At 52.4% G+C, this 17,402-nt stretch overlaps 3 protein-coding genes across 3 annotated transcripts in view; 2 read left to right on the top strand and 1 right to left on the bottom strand.

Annotated features, from left to right (window-relative positions):
• The window catches only part of SNRNP200 (small nuclear ribonucleoprotein U5 subunit 200), a 27,959-nt gene extending 21,392 nt beyond the window's left edge, over positions 1 to 6,567 (top strand). The window contains exons 33-45 of the mRNA XM_007470189.1: positions 91 to 269; positions 462 to 613; positions 1,466 to 1,574; positions 2,124 to 2,232; positions 2,748 to 2,937; positions 3,034 to 3,198; positions 3,429 to 3,550; positions 3,825 to 3,968; positions 4,055 to 4,231; positions 4,519 to 4,679; positions 4,762 to 4,843; positions 5,949 to 6,041; positions 6,140 to 6,567. Of these exons, the coding sequence (XP_007470251.1) occupies positions 91 to 269; positions 462 to 613; positions 1,466 to 1,574; positions 2,124 to 2,232; positions 2,748 to 2,937; positions 3,034 to 3,198; positions 3,429 to 3,550; positions 3,825 to 3,968; positions 4,055 to 4,231; positions 4,519 to 4,679; positions 4,762 to 4,843; positions 5,949 to 6,041; positions 6,140 to 6,283 (1,827 nt within the window). The 3' untranslated portion in view covers positions 6,284 to 6,567. The remainder of the gene's footprint in view (positions 1 to 90; positions 270 to 461; positions 614 to 1,465; positions 1,575 to 2,123; positions 2,233 to 2,747; positions 2,938 to 3,033; positions 3,199 to 3,428; positions 3,551 to 3,824; positions 3,969 to 4,054; positions 4,232 to 4,518; positions 4,680 to 4,761; positions 4,844 to 5,948; positions 6,042 to 6,139) is intronic.
• Positions 6,568 to 9,939: 3,372 nt separating this feature from the next.
• CIAO1 (cytosolic iron-sulfur assembly component 1) lies at positions 9,940 to 13,848 on the bottom strand. Its single transcript, XM_007470190.1, has 7 exons — positions 13,648 to 13,848; positions 12,925 to 13,073; positions 12,652 to 12,763; positions 12,455 to 12,543; positions 12,011 to 12,212; positions 11,278 to 11,365; positions 9,940 to 10,385 (listed from the first exon to the last, which is right to left on the bottom strand). The coding sequence occupies exons 1-7, from the start codon at positions 13,784 to 13,786 to the stop codon at positions 10,145 to 10,147; spliced, it is 1,020 nt and encodes a 339-aa protein (XP_007470252.1). The 5' UTR covers positions 13,787 to 13,848; the 3' UTR covers positions 9,940 to 10,144.
• Positions 13,849 to 14,104: 256 nt separating this feature from the next.
• The window catches only part of TMEM127 (transmembrane protein 127), a 12,112-nt gene continuing 8,814 nt past the window's right edge, over positions 14,105 to 17,402 (top strand). Inside the window, exons 1-2 of the mRNA XM_007470191.1 lie at positions 14,105 to 14,250; positions 14,673 to 14,990. Coding sequence (XP_007470253.1) covers positions 14,747 to 14,990 — 244 coding nt within the window. The 5' untranslated portion in view covers positions 14,105 to 14,250; positions 14,673 to 14,746. The remainder of the gene's footprint in view (positions 14,251 to 14,672; positions 14,991 to 17,402) is intronic.

Consider the following 17,402-nt stretch of genomic DNA (forward strand, 5'->3'; position numbering starts at 1 on the left):
GGTGGACCTGCTCTTCCCGTTCCCATGTGGCCTCATGACGTTCAGGGCTCCCTGGGTTTGTAACCTCCTTTCTTCCTCCTCGGTCTCCAGGGCTTCAACATTAGCCACACACAGACTCGCCTGCTCTCCATGGCCAAGCCTGTGTACCACGCCATCACCAAGCACTCGCCCAAGAAGCCCGTCATTGTCTTCGTTCCGTCTCGCAAGCAGACGCGCCTCACCGCCATCGACATCCTCACCACGTGTGCGGCCGACATCCAGCGGCAGAGGTGGGCGGGGCCTGGCTCCTGGGGGCCTGTGGGGAGGTGAGGGTTGGCTCAAGTGAGACTGGCCTCCTGCCGGGTGTTCTGTTCACAAGGGTGGGGTGGCCCCTGCCTGGCTCAGGGCTGGGCGACGTACAGCTGGAAGGGTCTCTGCGGGGTGGAAGTGCTCCGGGCTGAGTTAGTGCTCATGCCGCCCAGGTTCCTGCACTGCACGGAGAAGGACCTGATCCCCTACCTGGAGAAGCTGAGTGACAGCACCCTCAAGGAGACGCTGCTAAACGGGGTGGGCTACCTGCACGAGGGGCTTAGCCCCATGGAGCGGCGCCTGGTGGAGCAGCTCTTCAGCTCAGGTAGAGAGCAAGCCTTGAGGCGCAGAGTGAGACTAGATCCAGAGGTGTCACGGGGGCGTGTGTTGAACTTCTGGGTGTGGGTGATATTTCTTTACAGCACATTGGGCATTTTCAAAATATTGATACTTACAGGTTATTTTATCTGTTATCTCATTTGATTTCAGTACCCTTGTGGTGAAGGTGGGACAGATATTACCCCTACTTTCTAGATGAGAAAGTAGGCAGGCACATAAGGTTGTGCTCTTTCAGAACCTGGTTTTTTAGACCAGGACATTTGGCCACTAGACCTGGTTTTCTACAGATTCCAGGCTCGGCAAAGTGGTTGGGCCTCTGTTTCCCTTGGGTGGCTATGTGCCTCTGTCCCTTGTTGACGTCAGGCATTTCATGCAGAGCATTATTTTGACAGCGCTTAGTGGAGCTTTAGTGGAGATGCTCCTGCCAGAATCATTACTGTCACTCTTTGCCACTGAATCTGTCTGGTTTGCGGCACCTTCAGAGCTCGATTTGCTACCATGTACTGAGCCAGCCCGTGGCTGAGTCAGCCTTAGCACTTTCCAGCCAGCAAGGCCCATCTGTCAGGCAGGAGTGTGAGCCTAGCTTTCCCTGGGCTTGGGATTCTGTTCCAGGATTACCTCATTTCCTCCAGGGTAGCCCCCACAGCAGAGCAACAGTGACATAGAGCCACTTCCTGTAGTACTGAGTTAGCCCCTTAGTCATTAAACCTTGTCCCTGGTAAGCTTTGCTCTGAGTTCTGAAATGTAGCACAAGATAAGCCACTACCTGCCCAGGAGGCAGCAGGTCCTGCCTCAGCCAGGGAGCCCTGTGCTTAGTCTCCTCCCCTCTGCTGCTCAGGGGCTATCCAGGTGGTGGTGGCTTCTCGGAGTCTCTGCTGGGGCATGAATGTGGCCGCCCACCTGGTGATTATCATGGATACCCAGTACTACAACGGCAAGATCCACGCGTGAGTACAGCCGTGCTCTTGCTCTGTGTTAACGGGACCTTCCTTCATAAGATGAACGTAATACCTGCAAATTCAGAAGTTCACTATTGTGAAGAAAAGGTGTTAGGGAAATAAACAGCTAGCCGAGATTCCACCCCAGCCAGGGTTTTATTTATATGGACTTATTTTTAATGTGTGAACCTGCTTCTAGATTTGGATTTGAGTCGGGTGACTTGATTACTCGTGAACTATATAGCTGTAAAGTTTGGAAGCCTGCCTTACATATTAGATCCTTTAATGGGGAGTTATTTGGCTGTTGGCATCAGATGGGTTAATAGCTTTGGTTCAAGGACACTGAGCAACAAAGTAATGACTCTTAACATTTGAAAACTAAAGTGATGTACAGATGATGCGTGAAACTAGTGCCTGAGCGTGGGAACTCGTAAACAGAGTTTTGCTGTGATTGGCCCAGGTCTCCCCGTGTTTGCACTTTATTCTTTGACATTTAGGGAGTCAGCCTCCTGAGTGTCTGTTGCTGCAGCTTTGCCTCCTCTCCCCTCCTGTCTCTAGGTACGTGGATTACCCCATCTACGACGTGCTGCAGATGGTGGGACACGCCAACCGCCCTTTGCAGGATGACGAGGGGCGCTGCGTCATCATGTGCCAGGGCTCCAAAAAGGTCAGCCTGGGCCTCTTGCACTGTCTTTTGATCCTGGGCCTCAGAACAGATTCTTTAGTTTCTCTTTCGATAGATGTGTTTACTTATTTTTTTTACATTCTGTCTGTCAACTTCTGCCTCCTTTATCTTCCATGTTGCTTTTGTAACGAGCCTCTTGGCTGCATAGAATTTTGTAGCCTTTGGTTTTTGCTACTGCTGTTGACTCTGTGTGTTGACATCTTCTCCCTCTGGCTGGTTCCATCTTCCCTCATGCTCTGCTCAGCATGTGGGACTTGGGGTACCCCCTGTCTCTGCTGTAGAAATAACCAGTGATGCCAGTGGGAACAGGCATACACACCCAACTCTGCAGGTCCAGACCCAGCTCACCTTGTCTGTGCAACTGGTTTCTTCCATTTTGATTAGCTGTGTCTGTCTGTCACACAGGGGCCGCATTTTCCCTTGGCCTTTTTTTTTTCCCCTTGATCTATATCTGTGACCATATTGTCATTGACTCTTTATTATCTTCTTTCCCACAGGATTTCTTCAAAAAGTTCTTATATGAGCCTTTGCCAGTAGAGTCTCACCTGGACCACTGTATGCATGACCACTTTAATGCTGAGATTGTCACCAAGACCATTGAGAACAAGCAGGATGCCGTGGACTACCTCACCTGGACCTTTCTGTACCGCCGCATGACACAGAACCCCAATTATTACAACCTGCAGGGTCAGTGGCTTTGGAGCATACCTTATCCTTTTGCGGTTTTCACAGCCCTTGCTCGCCATCTCCCTGTGACTCCCCACTTAGCTCTCACCTTCACAGGCATCTCCCATCGTCACCTGTCTGACCACTTGTCGGAGCTCGTGGAACAGACCCTGAGTGACCTGGAGCAGTCCAAGTGCATCAGCATTGAGGACGAGATGGATGTGGCGCCTCTGAACCTGGGCATGATCGCTGCCTACTATTACATCAACTACACCACCATTGGTGAGGGCCAGCAGGGACTGCGTCTGTGCAGAGCCTGAGCTAGAGGGATCTCAGGCAGGGTCTGCAGCCCATGGGGGATGAGAGATGATGCTGCTTCCAGTGCCCCATCCGGTGTTTGTCAGAGGCACGCATCGCAGGGTGGAGCTGGGGTAGCCCAGGAATTAACTCTCTCCTCTCTGCTCCTTTTCTGCCTGCTTTGACTCCTCTCAAATCTTCCCTACCTCTCTCAGAGCTCTTCAGCATGTCCCTGAATGCCAAGACCAAGGTGCGAGGGCTTATTGAGATCATCTCCAATGCGGCCGAGTATGAGAACATTCCCATCCGGCACCATGAAGACAACCTCCTACGGCAGGTGAGGGCACCTCAGCTTCAGGAGAACATCCTCGGAGCTGAAACTTGGCCCACGTGCCCAGAGCGTGCGATGCCCCGTCACCACAGGAAGACACCGACCCCTCCTGCCCCGACCTCCCTAACGCACCTCCACACGTCTCAGCCCAGCCACCCTCAGGCACCCAGCCACCCCTCTGAGTTTTGAAGGGTTGTGAGCCTGGGACAGGTGGTGCCTGAGAGTGGATCTCAGGCAGGGTCACCTCTTCATCATCGGCTCTTTTTCTTCCACTTCCCAGTTGGCCCAGAAGGTCCCCCACAAGTTGAATAACCCTAAGTTCAATGACCCGCACGTCAAGACCAACCTGCTTCTGCAGGCTCACCTGTCCCGCATGCAGCTGAGTGCTGAGCTGCAGTCGGATACAGAGGAGATCCTCAGCAAGGTATCGAGGCGGGCGGGGGGAGCCCGTGTGGCCTGTGAAGCAGCAGTTCCAACCCTGCCTGCTCTTGCTCTCCTGTCCCTGTTCAGGCCATCCGGCTCATCCAGGCCTGTGTGGATGTCCTCTCCAGCAACGGGTGGCTCAGCCCAGCTCTGGCAGCCATGGAGCTGGCCCAGATGGTCACCCAAGCTATGTGGTCCAAGGACTCATACCTGAAACAGCTGCCACACTTCACCTCAGAGCACATCAAACGTTGCACGGACAAGGTGAGCTGGGCCTGGACCTGGAGTGTCGGGTGGCCGAGGCTGGGAGCCGAGCGTCTTGCACTGGGGGCGGTTGTGGAGGGGAGCCTTCTCATTCTGGCTTCTCTGGAGGTGCTAGCCGTGGAGCTGCTAGAGAGCCTGACGGTTGTGGGCCATGTTCTTTCTGAAGCCATGTCTTCTTTAGATGATCTGATGGCATAGGAAGTAAAAGTAGCCGCTCTTTGGAGCCACTTTCCTCTGCTGCTAGTCTGCATTCTCTCTTCTTCCCTGACCTCTGACACCCGCTGCAGGGGGTGGAGAGTGTTTTTGACATCATGGAGATGGAGGATGAAGAGCGCAACGCGTTGCTTCAGCTGTCCGATAGTCAGATCGCAGATGTGGCCCGCTTCTGTAACCGCTACCCCAACATCGAGCTGTCCTACGAGGTGGTGGACAAGGACAGCATCCGCAGGTGAGCCAGAGAGGGCCAGGTGCCCTACTCCGGGTCCTTGCTGGGCACAGCTGTGACGTGTGACCTGCGTTTCTCTCCACAGTGGCGGGCCGGTTGTGGTGCTGGTGCAGCTGGAGCGAGAGGAGGAAGTCACAGGCCCCGTGATCGCGCCTCTCTTCCCACAGGTGCATCCTGGGCACGGCTTCCCAGGGGTCCACTTGAGGCCCTACCGACTGACTGGCTAGAGGCTGGGCTACAAGGGTGCATAGTCACTGAGGGAGGAAATTTAGAGTAATAACGAAGCCACAGGCCTGAGGATTAATCTTGGGGTCATGGGTGTTTTCTGTGGGAGTTTTTGGTGGTTTTTTGCTTTAAGGCAATTTAGGTGACTGGTCGTTATTGAACGCCCCAGTCACGCGGTGGTGTTGACGTCCGTGGCTGGGAAGAAGCATTTATCTTTAAATGGCTCCAGGGGGACTTCCCTGGCGGCCCAGTGGTTAAGACTCTCTGCTACCAATGCAGGGGGCAGGCACGGGTTCCATCCCTGCTTGGGGAACTAAGATCCCACGTGTCACTCGGCCAAAAAAAAAAAAAAAATGGTCTCCAGGACAGTTGGGCTTTTCTAGTTGGTGTTTCCTCGCTCTTGTTTCTCACAGCTACTTACTCTGCTTCCAGTGCTTGGTTCTCTACCACCAAAAAGGAAATCTGATCCCTTATGTGGGAGAATAATTGAAGGCTGAAAGGAGAAACCAGATACACTGTAATGTTTAAATTTACAAACTATTCGTTTAATAGGCTCTGAGGAAAGAGCGCTTTAAAGTGGAATGCTTGGGTTTTCTGACAGTGGAGCGGCCAGCAGCGGGGGATTCTTGGTAGACTCAAGGCCTACTTTGGATCCTCTCTGCTGGCAGGCTCACCTCCATGTTAACGTGTTTTTCTCCTCTGGCATATATGCCTTTTATTTAAAAGGGTCTCTGAGGAACTCAAAGCTGCGAGGCCCCAAAGACTAGATGTCTAATAGTGGAATCTTGGATTTAGTGTCAGATACTAAATGGGAGAAGGTACTTTGGGACAAGGAAGTGAGGCAGAACCAACAAATGAGTTCATCTGCCTACTTAAAGCTTCATGGGAGACACCTCAGACAGTTTAAAATCTTAGGTGTATCCAGTTGTAGTTTGGGAAGAAGTTTTAGAAAGCTTTCTTTCTGGTTTCTTTCTTTTGTAACTTTTCTCTCGGTGTCATGATCATCAAATTTTATGTGCTGACATTGTTGGCTTTTGGTCACTACAGAAACGTGAAGAGGGCTGGTGGGTGGTGATCGGAGATGCCAAGTCAAATAGCCTCATTTCCATCAAGAGGCTGACCCTGCAGCAGAAGGCCAAGGTGAGTGTGTCCGCTGGCCCTCGTGTGCTGTGAGATGGGGCAGGGTGAGAACTCTTCCTGTGTCTGAGCTGACCCTGAGTTCTGCCTGCTCTCTCCAGGTGAAGCTCGACTTCGTGGCCCCGGCCACTGGCGCCCACAACTACACTCTGTACTTCATGAGCGACGCTTACATGGGATGTGACCAGGAGTACAAGTTCAGCGTGGATGTGAAAGAAGCTGAGACAGACAGTGACTCAGACTGAGTCCAGAGGCCTTTGCTTTTGCACAGAGAGAAGAGTTGAACCTGAGTCTGGTACATGTACGCTGTCATGGGACCTCAGTCTTGGAGACCCGGTCTGTCTGCGTGAGGTCTGGCCAGCCAGTGCCGCCGTGGTCCCAGCCCACCCCACTACTTTCCCCTCCGGCTCCCTTGCCATCCAAACTTCGGATCTAGTGTCTGCAGATGTCAAGCATAAACTGTGTACACCATTTTTAGGCATGTTCTTTGCAGTTCCTTTTGAGTCACACATTCTAATAAAATGACTTGAGAAACCATTTGTCTTTGCAGTGATTCCAGATTAAAAGTTTCCTTTCTCGGGCTTCCCTGGTGGTGCATTGGTTAAGAATCCGCCTGCTGGTGCAGGGGACACGGGTTCGAGCCCTGGTCCGGGAAGATACCACATGCCGCGGAGCAACTGAGCCCATGTGCCACAACTACTGAGCCTGTGCTCTAGAGCCTGCAAGCCACAACTACTGAGCTCATGTGCCACAACTACTGAGACTGCGCTCTACAGCTCACGAGCCACAACTACTGAAGCCCACGCACCTAGAGCCTGTGCTCCGCAACGAGAAGCCACCGCGATGAGAAGCCCGCGCGCCACAACTGAGCGTAGCCCCCAGTCGCCGCAACTAGAGAAATCCTGCGCACAGCAACGAAGACCCAATGCAGCCAAAAAAAAAAAAATTTCCTTTCTCCAACCTAAGGATTATTTTTTTCAGCCAGTGAACTTGCTCACAGTGAGCACTTCTAGAGGATGAGGCTGCTCTTCAGTTGGGCTGCCACCTGCACCATTTCAGTCAGCGCAGAGGGAACAGTTGGTAGCTTCTCTTCAGTCAGGCTTGTGCCCTTGGTCCCTTCCTCTGTATCTGCCCTACTGCAGGAACTAACTCTGAACTTTGCTGGAGAGATCAACAGGTTAGAGCTTTCTCAAGACCAGCAGTGTCCCCTCCCATAATGAGGCAGCTCCAACTGGGTGCTTCAACCGATTTTAAGATCCAGATCTACACATTTTTTCCTCAAATTCTTGCCTTCTAGTGTTTTTTTAGGAATAAATGTGCATAAAATTGGAAAATGATTCTGAAGGGTAATTTCCCTCAGTTAGCAGTTTTCAAATTTAGTCTTAGGACCCCTTTACACTACAAAAAATTAAGAGCCCCAAACAGCCTTTATTATCTGGGTTAGAGCCATTGATGTTTATTTACTATAGTAAATGCATTTTAAAACAACAGTAACTTATGTTAACTTTTTATGAAAAACAACTTCCAAAGCAAATCCAGGGAGAAGAGTGGCGTTTTACATTTCTGCAGATCTCTCGCGTCTGGCCTAATAGAAGGCAGCTGGATTCTCACAGCGGCTTCCACAGCCTGTTGTGTGTTGTGCTGACGTAAAGCTGACTTCACACAGATATGAAGTTGGAAAAAGGAGCTTTTAAATAGGCTTCTCAGGTAATTGAGTCTATGTGATGCTATGTCACCACTCCACAGGTGGCAGTTTCTTAAAGGCAACGTGGATCTGAAACCTTATCAATGAGCTTTTTATACTCTTACATTAAAACCCACTGGCCTTACACTTTTAATGAGTCTTACCCATGAGTGATTTTATAGCATCATGCATTAGGCATTTGGAAAATGCTCATTCACTGAATTATGCAAATCTTCCAAATGTCAATACATCTCATCGTACAGATCACGTTTGTTCATATCACCACCAGTCCCCTCAGAAAAGTCTAAGCACTGAGAACATGTCAAGCTCATGGCGGCAATACAAGTTTTCAAAGATTCTAATTTTTGCTTGAAAGCTTTTATCATTGGCAACACTATCAGTTTCCCTTGAAGTGAAAGGCTCATTCCGTTCGTTTTCCGGAAAATGTCTCCCAAATAGCCAAGTCTAAATACCTTAATTTGCTCATTCTTTCAAGTAGAAATGGTTATGCCATGAACAACACGGTTGTGTTGCACAACTGCTTTTCCTCAAGACAGCCACACCTCAGTGCGCAGCAGGAGTGCTCACTTCCCGTCATTGCAGAACATGAGCTGTATGCTCAAGGGTCAAGATTTAATACAATTTATCTCTTATTCTGCTGAGGACATTTCTCAGGGAAGTTGGCAATTTTTTCACTGTGAGAGCAAAGGCATGGAGACACGACTGTAGTATTTGGTGCCATTGCCTTGCTTCCTGCCCAGGCGCCAATTGCTGAAAATATCTAGGGATTTCCAGTGACTGGCAGACCACATCTTGAGAACCACTGCTCTAGGTACTGCCCCAGCTGTCTTTTCAAAATCTAAGGTCATGGGCTTCCCTGGTGGTGCAGTGGTTGAGAGTCCGCCTGCCAATGCAGGGGACACACGGGTTCGTGCCCCGGTCTGGGAAGATCCCACATGCCGCGGAGTGGCTGGGCCCGTGAGCCATAGCCGCTGGGCCTGCGCATCCGGAGCCTGTGCTCTGCAACGGGAGAGGCCACAACAGTGAGAAGCCCGCGTAACGCAAAAAAACAAAAAAAAACAACAAAAAAACTAAGGTCATGATTTCTGTGGTGTAAAAAAATCAAGTGAAGGCTGTGGGCTTGAAGACAGGCCTCAAGTCAAAACCCACTTGGAAGTGCCTGTCAGAGGATAACGTGAGACTAAAGCACTGACTACCTGTGCCGGTGTTTCTCTACCATTTTTTCATCATCATTGCCTTAAGGGGCCTTAATCGGCATCTTTTTACTACTCACCCCCACTATGAAAATCTAATACGACAGACCACAGCATATTTACGTACTGTGGTCCTTTGGAGGGCCACAAATTACTGTCTCTAAGATTTTTTGTTGCCCCTCACCCAGGACCCAATTTTCATCCCCACTGAGAATGCATGCCCTGTGGCCACCAATAACTCCCTTCTAGGGGTCATGTCCTCCCCATTTATTTCTCAGCACTTGCCGGCTGTCATCACAGCACGTACCACAGAAGGTTAACGTTAAGGGTTTCGAAGGGAAAGCAGAGGTGTTTCTCACTCTAAACCAACCTACCTCAAAAAATTTCCTTCAGACCTTCCCTGGTGGCACAGTGATTAAGAATTCGCCAGCCAGTGCAGCGGACACGGGTTCGAGCCCTGGTCCGGGAAGATCCCACATGCCATGGAGCAACTAAGCCCGTGCGCCACAACTACTGAGCCTGCGTATTAGAGCCCGCATGCCACAACTGAAGCCCGCGTGCCTAGAACCCGTGCTCCCCAACAAGAGAAGCCACTGCAATAAGAAATCTGCTCACCGCAACAAAGAGTAACCCCCCGCTCGCCGCAACTAGAGAAAGCCCACCCGCAGCAACGAAGACCCAACACAGCCAAAAAAAAAAAAAATTTCCTTCAGTATTGACTGAATGTCTTAAATGCAAGGGTTTGCCCAGAAATCGAGAAGGCAAGACCTACTTCAGAAAAGTACTCACCATGGAATTCTTTTAGATTGTGAATGTCCTTATAAAACAGGACTTGGGACTCAGACGGATTATTTCTAGAAAGCTTATAGTTTCAGAAAGGGCTGAAATATATCCCTCCTACATATAGATATGTGATTATAAATAGTATACTCACCACCACCCCCCCCCAAATTTAACACTGTGCCCTAAAGCAAGCAAAATCTGGCTTAAGTACAATAGACTGATGTTCTATAGCTCTTTACCAAGGACTCCGTGTCAAAGGAGGGGAAGGAGTGAGTGGTTCTGTGGCCTGCACTTCTACCCAAGTCTGCATGGAAGAGGGCCAAGTTAAAGGAAGGTCAGGGATGCTCCTCTGGGTCCTCTCAGGGGCTGGGAAAGTCTTATGACATTTTCTGGGGAACCATGATTCTGTCCAAAGTCAAGGTGGCTCAGAGGCCTTCAGACGGCTGATATTTCCAGAAGGCCAACTCTCCATCATCACTGCAGGAGGCCAGGAGCCCCCGCTCCTTGGGATTCCAGGCCACACAGTTGACATCCTGGGAATGGGCCTGAGGCACGTGGGCCGTCACGGAGAAGGTGGGCTGCTGCAGATCTGAGCCGGGATCCTCCTCAAATACTCGGATGGCATCATCCCCACAGGCAGTAGCCAGGGCCCCTGTCAGCTGACACCTGGGACGAACATGTGCATCACTGAGTACGCAGGTGGCTCCTCCCTCCCCAACCTGGCAAATCAGGTAGGAGGGATTGGTTCTATAGTCCCCCTGGCCTGCTCCCATCCCAAACTTCAGGCTTCAGCTATAAGTGTCTTATCGAAGAGCCTCCCTAACAAATATGTAGCCACAAACATCACCCCAAGCTTCAAGTGCTGCCATCTAGGTTTTCCTCCAATACAATTAACCTAAAAGACTACATATAACTCTGAATTGCAATTTTCTCACTTGGAATAAGCAGTTTCCCTATCATAAAGTATTCTTTGACCATTTTTTAAAAAGTGATACAATAGGCCTCTAAATTCTATCATACTTTTACTTGAGTCCATATTTGCTACTCCCAAATGTTTGCCAATATAAATAAAACTTAGATGCACATCAGGTTTTTCATTATTTAGGATTATTTCGTAGGGATAGATTCTCAGGGCCAGAACTGCCCTCTGATCGACTCTCCTATATGAATGGTGTCATTTTTCTAGACTCCATAAGGGTAGAAACAGCCCTGTGGATTCACGGCTGGATTCTCCAGCCGTGAATCCACAGTTTCAAGAATAAATATTTCTGGATGGTATGATGCTGTGTGACCCCCAAAGGCTGGAGCTGCCTTCATAGCCTGGAATCTTAACACAGGTGCAGGCCTGGGTCTAAGCCTGTCCCCACTCCTGGGTACCCCAGACCGGCCAGCTCTGAGCCAGCATGGAGACAGTCTGGCCTGATCTGAAGACCTGAAGGTGGCTGCTCTCTATCCCCATGTATTCCCAAAGGTGAAAGGGAGCAGCACAGGCTTTTGACTTCTCTAAAATCTCTCCAATGGTTGGGGTGGCAGGGTGGAGGCGGTGGGGAGGTCTTACCAAGCGACATCGTAAATGGTCCTGGAGTGGAAGCCTGACAAGGTGCAGATACATTTCCAGCTAGGGTCAGAGCCGCTGCACGCCACCCCTGCATGACAGACTTCTCTTGAGCCTCAGGCATGTCCGTGTCCTGGGCATCTCAGGAGAGTATCTAACCCGCCCCAGAGGAGACCCTAATTTGCTGCACCCCACCCCACCCTCAGTCATGAGGCCTCATCTTCATTGCTCTCTGTCCTCACTGATCTGCCTTACACACTGCAGCGAGACTAGCAGTTTTACAGCAGAATTCTGAGAAGGATTATGTCCTGTTCCTCAAAACCCTTTTGCTGCCGACTACGTCTGACGGGTTAGCCTGCCTTTTAAGGCTGCCCACCAGGCAGCCCAACCCACCTCCTTTCTCTCCAAACCCTTTATGCTTATGCTCCATTGACACGAGTCACTGTTCCTGGCATAAGTCTAGGCTGTCTTTACCTTCAATGCCTTTGCTCGTGTTTTTTTGCACCTAGAATTCTCTTCTTGTGTTAAAATCCTACACCCTCTTTCAAGCCCAGATGAAACGGTCCCCCTTCCTCAGACGCTCCCCTGACTCTTTCAGCAATCTACCTGGAGCCCTCTGGTGGCACACCTGCCTCTCTACCCCAGTTTCCTGTGACTCATCTATGTGTCTCAGCCCCTCAGTAGACTAAGCCTCGTGAGAGATGGGTCTTCATTAGCTCCCGGGCTGGGCCCTCACCTTGCTCATTGCCCGGTAGATACTGGTGCCAGATGCGCACGGTACGGTCATCACTGCAAGAGGCCAGGCGCTGGCCACTGGGGTCAAAGGCTAAGCTCCACACGGTGGATTCATGGCCTTCGAGGGTGGCACAGCATACCCAGTCATCCTCTTCCTCCCGGTAGAGCTTCACTGTGTCGTCATAGCTGGCAGAGGCTAACAGCTGTGGGAGAGGCCAGGGAAAACACAGCACGTGTCTGTAGGGCCCAAGAAGTGGCTGTGGTTCCAACACTTCTCCCTCCCAGGACAGGAGAGTCCCAGGGATCGGCTTTTATAAAGGGATTGATGTCTCTGGGTCACAGACAGAGATCCCTGGAGAAGCCAGGTTGAGGCAGAAGAGCCGAAGAAGGCTGGATACAACCCTCCACGTCAGAATTCCTTCCCACCAAGATATCTGACTCTTACCTCCTGGCTCGGGTGCCAAACCACATGCTTGACATCCTGTGTGTGAGAGTTGAGGACACTAACACATTCATACTCGTCTTCTTCATCAACTGTGCAAGAGAAAAGAAAGGAGCCCTTGAGCTGACCGACCCTGTCAGGGACACAGGGGGAGACCTGGTGGCAGGTTCCCAACTGCAACTGGAGGGACCTGGACTCACCTTCCCAGACCCACACACTCTTATCTCGGCTGCAGGTGGCAAGGAGGTTGCCAGATGGGGCCCAGGCTACTGACTTGACCTCATTTTCATGGCCCTCCAGAGCGGTTACACACTGTGAACCGGGAAGAGGGACAAGAATCAGCGGCAGCTAAGACCCCTGCGGTGCTTCTCACGGGCACAGCCCCACTGGCCCAGGCTGGCTCATGCTCCTCCACCAGCCCTGGCTGGGGGCGGGGAACAGGCAACAATCCTGGTCCCGTCCAGCCCGGTTACCTCAAAGTCACCATCCTTCTTCTTCCAAATGCAAGTGGTAGCATCAAAGCTGGCAGAGGCCAGGTGATTCCCACAGGGAGACCAGGCCACCTTCCGCACGGTGCGCTGGTGGCCTTCACAAAGGACAGATTTGCAGACCCAGCTGTCACCTAAAAGCAGAGGACAGGCCAGGCTCTGGAGCTGGGTGCGCGAGAAGGTGCTGAAGCACTATCAGTGCCATTGGGTAATGGGGACCAGTATTGGAGCCAAGCTGGGGGGCAAAGCTCAGTGGGCGTATTTAATAACATGCTTTCAGAAAGTCAGTTTATTAATTGACTCCACTTCCTGTGGAGGCATCCTTCTTAAGTCAAATCGAGTCACCCTCCCAACTTAAAACTGTCAATAGCACCCAAACGCCCTTGGGATAAAATTTAAACTTAATCATCTATAGCAAATTACTCTGCAGGCTATTTTCCTTCTCTCTGCATTTTCCTACCTCAGCAGCTATCACAATTCCCTCAACAGCCTCAGCCTACTGACATTTTAGCTTCTAGTATTTGTCGACTCCTTTGCCAGAAAAATCTTTCTCAGAGTGGCTAAGGAGGCCCCTCCACCCTCTGCCTTGGCCTGCGACCCCCGTCCAGGGTATGCCTGCCCCGCAGGCTGCGCACTCCCCGAGCCTGGGCACCCACACCAAGCGCACGTAGACCCCTCGGCGGCAGCGGTCGCGCAGCCGGGCCTTACCCTCCCTGCCCCAGATGCGGACACTCCGGTCGCCCCCGCAAGAGGCCAGCAGGGTTCCCGCGGGGTTCCAGGCCAGGAACCAGCAGCGGGAGTCCGGGTGCGCCAGGATACGGCCAAGCAGCACCAGCGAGTCCTTCATGGCTGCCCGGCTCAGGAGGAGGCAGAGGTGAGCAGAGCCAGCCGCGCCGACTGCGGTTCCCACCAGGCAAATCCTCTTCCTCCTGAGGGCCGGGGTCCTCCTTGGAACTAAAGCACCCGCGGCTTCTGCCGTGCTGCCCTCTGGGAGTTGTAGTCGGCCTTTCACTCCCCCCTCCCCCACAGCCCCCCACCCCCATCGAAAAGCATCGCGGGACTGCCTGAAACTACAAGTCCCGTGAGGCCTTGCGCAGGGAGCCGGCGGCGCGCCCGGGCTGTGTCGCGCGCGGGGGACGGGGCGGGGAGCCGGAGGAGGCGGGGGCAGAGGTGGAGGAAGCCGGAAGTGGATCGGGCCCGGGTTGGTTCGGGCGTTGCGGGTTTGTGGCCTGGGATCGCTCGGACCGTGGCAGCTGAGGAGCCCGTGACGGGACGGAGAGACGCCATCCCGGCACGGAGGCCTGCTGACCGGTGAGGATCAGGAGTCGGTGAGGGGTGGGTCCTCTCTGGACACAGGTCGCACCCCAGATCGCTGTTCCCAGGTCCTGGGTCCTCGATCCCTGCGGCCCAGCCTGGTCCTCCGCCCCTCGGCACCCTCTGGCCAAGACTCCTAGGCCGTGTCTCTCTTCCACCAGTAACAGATAACTCCGCCCCAGTCCCCCTCCCCACTCTGCTCTGCCGAGATCCAGCGGGCCCCCAGCCCTCTCCGGGTCATCATCCTGCACCTCCGCAGCCCCACTCCAGGGACCCTGTCCCCGCCCCCCGAACCTCTGCAGCTCTCCTGTCTCTGCTCTGCCCTCGGTCCCACCCCCATCCTCCGGTGTCGGCCCTGACAGCGTTGCGCCAGCCTCACCTCTGCGAGCCCAGTGCGTTGCTCTCTTCCCCCCGGACAGGCAGGCTCTGTGTGCTCGGCGGAGGTCGGCGGCGACCAGCAGCGACCGCGGAGCGACGGCGGGCGGCCCCGGGCATGTACGCCCCCGGAGGCGCAGGGCTGCCTGGCGGGCGCCGGCGGAGGAACCCGGGAGGCAGCGCTCTGCCCAAGCAGCCGGAGCGTAGCCTGGCCTCGGCCCTGCCGGGTGCCCTGTCCATCACCGCGCTGTGCACTGCCCTCGCCGAGCCTGCCTGGCTGCACATCCACGGTGGCACCTGTTCCCGCCAGGAGCTGGGGGTCTCCGACGTGCTGGGCTCCGTGCACCCGGACCTGCTGAAAGGTGAGGGCGCTGCGCGCCGGCCCTCTTCTTTTTGGACGACAGGGCCTCCTCGGTAGGGTGCCGGCTGGAGCTGAGGTAGCCTGGGGCAGGCACTTGGTTGAAGGAAACAGCCCCATTCCTGCCTGGTGTTCAATGCCCACCAGGTGGCTCTGTTTGGGGTCCAGCCCCTCATTAATTCTGATGTTATTCAGCCAAGCACCCACTCTTCAACGCCATGCTAATCTGGACTGCTATTTTAGGCTTCTGCCGGGCGAAGGGCGCCGTATATGGAGAGAAGATAAGGGTGCTAGGCATCACAATTAGCTGTCTCCTTCTGAGGAGCCTCTGGGATACAGGAAGGTTTCTTTGGGACAGCCTGACTGATGGAGAAAAAGGAACTTTTAAATATGGCTAGAGTTTAAAAGATGTTTTTGAGTTGTACAGTAATTTGATTGTTGTTAGAGACAAAGGGAGTCTACGGTATTTTCAATAACCAGAAGTCAGTTCCATTGCCACCCTCAGTAAAACAATAGGAATTTGGCTCTTGGAACCCTCACAAGTGTGCCCGAATGAGGTAAGTTTGCTTTGTTCGTCATCCTGCCTCTCAGCCAGGGAGGCAGAGGAAAGGGGAAAGGGACCATGGTCTTTACTGGGACCCAGGGGAGGCCTGTAGCTCATCCTGCCCACCCTGTCTGTAGTAATGAAGGTAAAGGCTGTGTGGTGTGGGGGTCAGGATGGCACTGCCTGGCTTTTACAGGGAAAATGGTCAATGGATTCCAAACAGCTCTTAGTAACAGCGGAGTTCATTACCCGCAAGGCCTTTTAAACCATTCTTGAACGCTTTCTCCCTGTGCCACTCCCTGGCTGTAATTCATTCCAGATGTTTACTGCCCCATGTATCAGAAGCCCGTCCTGTTAGATATCTTCACGTTGCCTTTTTACGGATTCAGGCTCTGGGATTTGGTGAAAAGGTCAAGTTTTCCTTTGGAGAACTTGGATCATATATACCACTTATGCAGGTTGCGGCTGAAAAGCCTTATCCTTGTGGCCTAATCTTGTCTTTCTCTGAGAGTTCTTTTGCTGTTTTGCATTTCTCTTGAGTCTTTGAAGCTTTAGGATGATTTTGTAGAGAACAGGTTGGGGGCTTCTGGTTTGTTTCTAGATTTCACCTTGATGATAGCTTTCTCTGCGTTGGCTCATTACGAGCCAAGTTATCCACACGATGGAGGCCGTGTGACATGCAGCTTTTTCTGTGGCGTGTAGCTGATGACAGAAAGCCCATCAAGCTCGAGTTGAGTCTGCATGGTTTTTCCCTTAGCGCGTTCCCCTGCACTTGCCTTTTTTTGAGGAACAGCTGCCACCTTTCCACCGCTTCACCCAGACCTTGGCAGTTGATCCCCTGATGGTCAGTGTTTCAAGGGCTTGGTGTCATTTCCAAACTGGGAGAGAGTTCACGATGCTTCTCCATTTCAGATCATTCCTAGGGAGGCTCTTAAAATTCATGCCATGAGGGGAGGGGCCATCTGATCCCATGTCCTCATTCCAAAGGTCCAGGAAACTGGTGTCTCAGAGAGGTGAAGTGATCTCTCCAGGGCCACACAGCTGGGAGTGGCATAGCTGAGTGTGCCTCAACCGTTGACTCCAGTTTAAAGTGACGCTGTCTCGTTTATGTTTTTTAACCTTTGCTTTACTTAAGCCGTCATAAGGAATGATCTCATGATCATTCAGTCCACTCTGGCGTGCATCCTTGTCAAAGCCATGTCAAAAATAAGAATAAATTCTTGGTGCAGTTCTCCTTTGTTTACACATATATTAACCTTTTCTGAGAAATTATCCAAGCCAGGTTTTGTCTTTTATAAAGCACGTCGCCTTCACCTTTACATTATGCCTGTTCGTGTGTTTAGGGATCTTAACCCATGAATAGTTTTGGCCTGGTTTTCCTTGGCCATCTTCTTGGCCACTGCAAGCTGGGAACACTTGGTGTCCATTAATAAAGGAGTTGACAGCGGTACCTCATGAGCTACCACAGAAGGCGAGGAATCCACAGGTCCCTGTTCCTCCTCTTCTTCTTTGTACCTGTTGGTTTTTCGGTGCCCAGTGGGCCTTCAGATGTGCACTCTTCTGTGGGATTGTGCTGAGCCTCCGGGCCTGGCAGATATCCTAGCATGGAAGCCTGGGATATTCCCCATCTCAGGAAGGAGCAGAGCTGTGGGGTACAGATCCAGTGCCTGTAGATGCTTCCAGAGGGAGAACAGACTCTGCCAGGTCTCTGCAGGCGACAGGGAGCGGCCAGGGACAGCAGACTTTGGGACGGTGTCTTCCCATTTCTTGGCCCCCTGCCTGAGTGCCAGGCGTTGTGCTAAACCCACTTCACGCCTGGCTGTAGTGTCTCCTAAACAACATCTTTATTTGGTAGGGACTGTCATCACCCCA

The sequence above is a fragment of the Lipotes vexillifer genome, unplaced genomic scaffold (genome assembly GCF_000442215.2).
Source record: "Lipotes vexillifer unplaced genomic scaffold, Lipotes_vexillifer_v1.1 scaffold1139, whole genome shotgun sequence".
Taxonomy (NCBI): Eukaryota; Metazoa; Chordata; class Mammalia; order Artiodactyla; family Lipotidae; genus Lipotes; species Lipotes vexillifer.

Coding starts and splice junctions, on each gene's coding strand:
- CIAO1 (XM_007470190.1), bottom strand. CDS start 13,786: ATGAAGGACTCGCTGGTGCTGCTTGGCCGTATCCTGGCGCACCCGGAC. Junction 12,213..12,454: donor TTTGGCACCCGAGCCAGGAG/GTAAGAGTCAGA, acceptor CCTCTCCCACAG/CTGTTAGCCTCTGCCAGCTA. Junction 10,386..11,277: donor ACCATTTACGATGTCGCTTG/GTAAGACCTCCC, acceptor TGTTCGTCCCAG/GTGTCAGCTGACAGGGGCCC.